A 6,793-nucleotide genomic window follows, 5' to 3' on the forward strand; every position below is an offset into this window, starting at 1 on the left:
CACCAAAAAAAAGGTTTCTAGGTTCAAAAAACTAATTTCCCATATTCATAAATCTCATGAACCCTATTCAATTAATCTGACTGATCTGGTTCTTGAGTTCAACTCTGAAGGGAAAGGTTATCAGTGCACAGCCTAAATTTCCATCTGTTTCTCACCCATAATTTACATAATTGGATCCAGAACACTTGCAGTATAGTGCACAAGTCGTATGGACTCATTTTTATTCTTTTGTGGTGCTTTTGCCCGATAAGCTGCAGTCCTCGTTCAATGAACCTGGGAAAAAAAGAGAGAGCACCAGTACAGTGGTGTTCCACATAGAGAAAGTCACACAGGTTTGGAATGTGTGAGTAAATGATGACCATTTTCATTTATGGGTGAACTATTCCTTGAACATCAGTGCTATATGCTCTTATCAGTGCTTCAATGTGTCTGTGTCCAAAGTCAACCTGGCAGCATCTTCCTCTCTTTGTTCCACAGTGCGGAGGGCAAATTGATTTCAACAGTGTGAGAGGACAGACAAACACACAGACACCACCCTCCTCTCCGTCCCCACACACTCCCCTGCCTTCCTTTATCTCTCAACAATCCATCCCCCTTCACTCCACCCTCAGAGGGAGAGGATCTAAATCCACCCTTCCCACCTTCTAGTTCCCTTATTTTATCCCAGTTGGAAGCAGCCTAACGGAACCGGAATGCTGAGTTTTCCATGTTGCCCTTCCTCATTATACTCTCCTACCATAAGGATGTTGAACTTACTTCAGTAAACATGTTAAATTGTCTTTATGTATCTCTTGCCTGTCTTTCATGCATGTACATGTCAACAATGTATAAATGCATAACTTTTGCCATCTAGGGGTTCATGGATTTAAATGAAGAGTTTACATGAAAATGAAACTTCTGTTGTTTACATGATTTTACACAAAAAGTCTTATTTATGAGATCTAAGTTGTGTTCCCCCCCCCCCTTCTTTTTCTAATGTGAATGGTGACCAGATTTTCTCTTTTTCTTTGGTCAATTTGGAGTTTGACTGCAACTGGTCCCCATTCACTTTCACTTGAGGGAAGAGAGCAGCTCAGAAATCTAAATTTCTTTTTTTTTGTTTTTTTGTTTCTGTGGAAGAAAGAAAAGTGGTATAGGTTTGAAACAACATGAAGGCAAGTAAATAACTGTTTTTTGTTGAACAAAAAATCTTAAATGAAACCAGTGTGGTAATATGATCAAATGTATTGTTTGTAACAATATCGGTGGGTTTATCCAAGTATAAACGACTGTTAATAATGAAACTCAGCTGAGAAAGACCGTATTCTGTACATTGGTAAGTTTGCATATTTAAAGATATATCTATATATTCAGGTGTTTTTTAATTATTCCTTTTACATTGTACGATTGAACGAAACTGATGTTTCAGTGTTTTTCCATTTCATTGCTTATATTGCTGATGTAAAGGGTCTCTGTAATATCACAATATCTCACCTGGAGACCCTTCAGAGAAGTATCTGTTTTCTAAATGCGTCAAGTGTTGTAGAGCAGGACGGTGAATTCTGATGTGCGGTACATACTTGACCTTCCCTGAGTCTCAAGTGAAGATTGCGTTTGAAAGCCTAGAAGTTGAATTGGAACAAATTGTTAAAATATAAATGACAAAAATGGGTTGTTTCTGGAATTCATGGTTCATGCATGAAAGAAAAGACAACTGGTACCTTTACATATCCATATCTCATCACCATTCACGAGTGAAGCAATAAGCAGGGAGACGCTGTGTGTTAGTGATTTCACCACAGATGAGAGGTGTATCCCTCTTAACCATGGTAAATCACTGTAGCACATGGTAACGAGCGGCTCATTGCTTGTATGAATAAAAGCAGAAAGGAATGAACAATATAGTTTTACTCTAGGCCATTTACGGTTGCCAAGAAACAGCTCTAGATTTATGTAGAATGTTTAGCTCATCCAATCAGATTTTAGAATCTGAACTATCCATTTTTTCTCTTTGTGTTGCGGTCGTTTCAGCGATACATCCATATTAATGATGTGCCAAGTCTTAATATTAGTATAATCCATGTGATCCAGTGCCTTGTACATAGCACACAATATTTGTAAATACTATAACTGATAATCGAATGTTAAATTGTAAACATGAGAATTTCTGATTTTTTTTTTCTTTGACATGGATGCATTGTTTAATTTGGTTCAACAAGATCCCTGTGGATCCCTGTACAGCTTTTAGATTTGAAACATATGTAAAAACAGCAATAATCAAATTTGATAACATCCTTTTTTGTTTAGTATCAATTTAAGCATTATCTTTTATGCTTATAATACACTTACACACCACTTGTGTGAGTTTTTTAGCCTTTTTCACAGGAGTGAAAGCTGAAGTCTTTTAGTTCCAGTGTTGTAATGAAAGGGAACTAAAATAGCCTTTTTCATAGAAACAAAATGCTTATGATTAAGCTATAAAAGAGACAATGTTTCTCTGATGTGATAGAAACACCACATTGCTTGTCTGGTCTAGTAATCGTTTAAAGGTGCACTGCTCTATACATGAAAAGTCGATTTATTGTTGTACATGACGGTAATGCACAATTAAATAAAAAGCACCTTCATTATTACCACAAAGTATGCGTGGAGATGTCCAGATTGTACAGTTGCTTTCACTTTTCTCATGTTTTCCTTCACCAAAGATCCTGCCAGGTTCTTTGTGTCTGTCTGTCTCTCCTCCGGCTCTCCACCGTTTGTCTTTTTCTGTGTGTAACTAAACCAACGTCTTGCTGTAGCTTTGCCAACACTCTCCATCTCTGTTTTGATGAATTTAGAGACAAAAGAAGTAAGGTATCAAGGACTGGAAGCCAGTGCCAGTGTTTCTTCTTTCTGCACTAGAATAAAGGCTTTGGTACAGCCGCCACACTCGGAGAGAGCTCCACCTCGGTCATGATATTTATGTTGTTTTCTTCTGGAATGCCCACTTTTTGGATGTAAAAGGAGAGAAAGTACAATAATTGTACAGCAAAGTATATATACACTCCAATATGCATGTATTTTGGGCAACACCAGAACAGTGTAATGTTGCTAAATGACCATGTGACTTTCTACTCCTGAAAAGATGAATAAACATTTCTTCAGATTAAAGCGGTGTAGTCATTTCTAAGCTTGAATTTTTATGATTCTTGTCATAATTGGATTTCATATCGACAAGTTTATGGTTATTGACTTGAATAGAATTTGAGATTGTCAACAATTGAATTAATTTGTCTCTAAATTGATCTGTAATTGTCATCTGATGATTTCTTTTAATCTTAATATCTGTGCAGTTTTTGTGGTTGTCATAATGCTCAGATTGATCACTGCAGACACTATCAATCTGAAATGTAATTTTATTACATTCTTCATCTAGAACACAGCTTTCACTGTGCTACTCATATTACTCTTATTAAACATGATCAGGTTTTGAATTATATGTCAATGAATTGTTCAGAATAACATACTAAAATACTACTCCTGCATTATAGTTAATGTACATGGGCACAAAATTAGGGAGAAGAATTGTAAAACAATTTCATGAGTCCGGTTTCAGTTTTTTAGTACCTTTTAAAGAATAAATACTGCCAAATGATGAACTAAATTCAATAATAAATATTTACAAATTCTTGCAAAATGGCAGATTTTTATGACTTGCTACAGTCCAGTCAGTGCTATGTTATAATTGGCCATTTTTAACAACACTAGACAAACATTCCAAAAAAATCTAACAAATGTATTTGATCCCATAATTTGAAGCATTTTTGAAACCATGAAATCATGTCACAATTTGACAATCTGCTGAACTGATGTTCAATTCACTGTAAAAAGTTGCTCTCCTTTGGTTTGTCCTTCTGAAGCTGACGATCTTGTACCATTTACTGTGAAAGTGGCTACTGATTTTTTTTAAACCATTAAATAAGGCACATAGTCAAATTCCAGGCCTTTTCTCATTTTTTCAGCGTGGTTCCTGAATTTGAACGCTTTTGAGTGAGTAAACTTTTATCTCCATGACCATTTATAATTTTAATGCATAGGGAAAAAACTGAAAGAAAACTGCATGCTTCTGACAACATTGAATGTCTTCATTTCAAATGGAAATCTTCAAATAATAAAACGGGCCCAAAAAGTATTCCAGTGCTTGTAATCTAAATATCATTGCATTAAATGTATCAAAGCAAGTAGTTTTTTTTAAGCAAAGTTTTTTATGTGGTGTGAAAGTATATTGTGATACTTCATGGTTGTACAATTATCCAGTCATTAGTGTTCAAAATGCTTTTTGGGTCTCTGCATATTATGTATAGCACATCAAACTCGGTTATAACAAGGCCTGATTTTACTTCAGTTTCAGGTTCTTTCCTCCTCAGTCTGTCATAAAGCGCCAGCTTTCTAAAGAATTCAATATTTGAATGCAGAATATGATGTGATCATTTCCTGACTTGACTGTCAATATAGTGACTCTGAAATGAATCTTTTGAGTGGCCACGGGTGTGTGAATGATGCAGGGAAGAGACTGAAGTTGAATTACAATCAGCACATCAGACTGATTTTAAAGCACGAATAATCTCAAATTTCCACTCCCTTCCATTTCGATTCCCTCAAATGTTAGGCTTCAACCCTCCTTTTTTCAAATTCATGCTGCATGTTCTATTGTCCAAGATTTTTGGTAATCACTTTTAAGCATGCTTAGAAAGAACAGCACGTCTGTCCGTTATATGATGTTATGGTTTGTATTTTTTTTTTTTTTTAGAGTGAAGGATCCTCTCCAATTCACCACATTTGCCCTCACATCTCGCCAAAGACAAAGCAATTCCAACAGCAAGCAGAAACCCAAACTCATTATAACCGAAGACCTTGGACCTCGACGCCCTTATTAGGACATCGGTATTTCAAACACATTTTTGCAGGCCACATGGACTACAGCTACTGTACAGAAACTTCTTACAGCAAATTACACACAATCCTCAGTCAAAGCAACAGAAGGCGATGCTCTGAGCTTCTGATCATTCAAGTATTGCCATTGCTACTAGTTGATGATCCATTTTAAGCTTGATTTCTATCTATGACTGGAAGAAACCTTTTTTGTATATATACAAATATACAAATGTAAATACAATTAGTAAGAACTTTTTTATTTTTTAGAAGACCTCAATAACATCTGTTTGGTCCATTGAGGAAAACTACTCAAAACGATAAAAAGTATAAGCATGATTCTTTTCTATCATGGGTTTTTGTCTCATTCAAGACATAAATGTAAGGATGTGTAGAAATCTGCTGCCTTCCTGCCACCATACATTTGTTTAGGGTCTTCTGCACTTTGAATCAAGGTTCAGCCTCCAAAAAAAGAGAGAATTTGAACAGAAATGCACCTCTTCACTTGATATAAACACATTTTATATATTAAGTGTTGTACTAAGATTGTAGATTTTACTGTAGAGATTGTAATTTCATATCACTATCATGATTCAGGTGCTTGTTCATGTCTAACACAAAAGGTGCAGTTTTTTGGTCAATAATGACTTGAATCATGGTTTCAGAAGTTATACAACAACCCTACAATTTTCTCTTTTTGGAGTATTTATTGTAAGGTAAAGGAATGTTTTGCAAAATCTGCTAAATGTTTTACTTTCGTATTCCACAGAAAAAGAAAAACACACATCAAGTGTCATGAACATATTTAACTAATAAAAGGTGATTCGTTAAAGTGAACAGTGAAATTTCAATTTTTTATTTATTTATTGTAATCTGCACTTTTAGTAGCAAACAGCCAAGATTTGCAGCCTTTCCTAAACAGTAATAGTAACCATATTCTTTTAGTCACATTTCCAATGAAGCAAGATATCACACTCCCTAAGTAGCAAGCAAAATTTCACTTTCTGATATCATTTTTGCAGATACCAAAAAGTGCCTAGAGGATAGCTCTTAAAGCTATTCTCTTCTCTTTTTTGTACTACTATTCAATTACAATTCTACAAACACAGCCTCCTCCCTCATCTTTTTTTTTTTTACACACAAACCCACTCAGTATTCATACTTTCTTAATAACCACACTCACGCCTTCAACATTGCCACACAAACAACTTCACTCTCACTTATTCTCTCATTCATTCTTCTACATGCGTGCCACAAATTGAGGGTTTCAATGTCTTTCAGTAACATATTGCCTGTGTTCACTCGTTAGCCCAGTCCACATCAGTTAGTTCATTAGTGGGTTGTATGTACCAAACAGCACCAGAAAACATCAGATACACTTCCAAATGAAAAGATGTAGCAATACTCACTGTTTATGAAGACTGTATAGCAGTGGTTCTCAACCCTGGTCCTGGAGGCACCCAAACACTGCATGTTTTGCATGTCTCATTAATCATTCAGGTCATCAGATCATTAGTAGAGACTGAAATTGGTGTGTCAGAGAGAGGATGCAAAATGTGCAGTGTTGGGGTGCCTCTAGGACCAGTGTTGGGAACCATACTGTTCTTATACTGTATGTATATGATGTAAATATTGTGTGTGAACAGAATGAGAATGGAAAAAATGAGTACGACTATACAGAGAACTTGTATGATCCACTTGGTAGCCCATTTCAGAATTAGATATTTTTCCACCAGCATGTATTTTCTTCCATTTTCTTTGTATTTGCACGTGTGTGTGTCATATTAAAGAAATAATATGAGTAGAAAGACTAATAAAACAGCCAGTTGTATAAAAGTGAAGGTTACCTGTGTATGCATCTTATTTATCCTGCTAAAACATCCATATGAAATATTACATATGC

General features: G+C 35.6%; 1 protein-coding gene across 7 annotated transcripts in view; it reads left to right on the forward strand.

Annotated features, from left to right (window-relative positions):
- baiap2b (BAR/IMD domain containing adaptor protein 2b) overlaps nucleotides 1–3,951 on the forward strand; it is a 52,335-nt gene extending 48,384 nt beyond the window's left edge. For 3 of the 7 annotated variants that reach the window (XM_079388893.1, XM_079388892.1, XM_079388890.1), the window contains one exon: nucleotides 478–3,945. Coding sequence is in view for 2 of the 7 variants with exons in the window: in XM_079388892.1 (XP_079245018.1) it covers nucleotides 478–508 (31 nt within the window). In the remaining 5 variants the exon portion in view is untranslated. Of the gene's footprint in view, nucleotides 1–477 lie in introns of all 7 variants that reach the window. The other 4 variants (XM_079388891.1, XM_079388894.1, XM_079388889.1 and 1 more) reach the window with 3 other exon arrangements.
- Nucleotides 3,952–6,793: the final 2,842 nt, after the last annotated feature.

Source organism: Barbus barbus, assembly GCF_936440315.1.
Source record: "Barbus barbus genome assembly, chromosome: 32".
NCBI classification, from domain to species: Eukaryota; Metazoa; Chordata; class Actinopteri; order Cypriniformes; family Cyprinidae; genus Barbus; species Barbus barbus.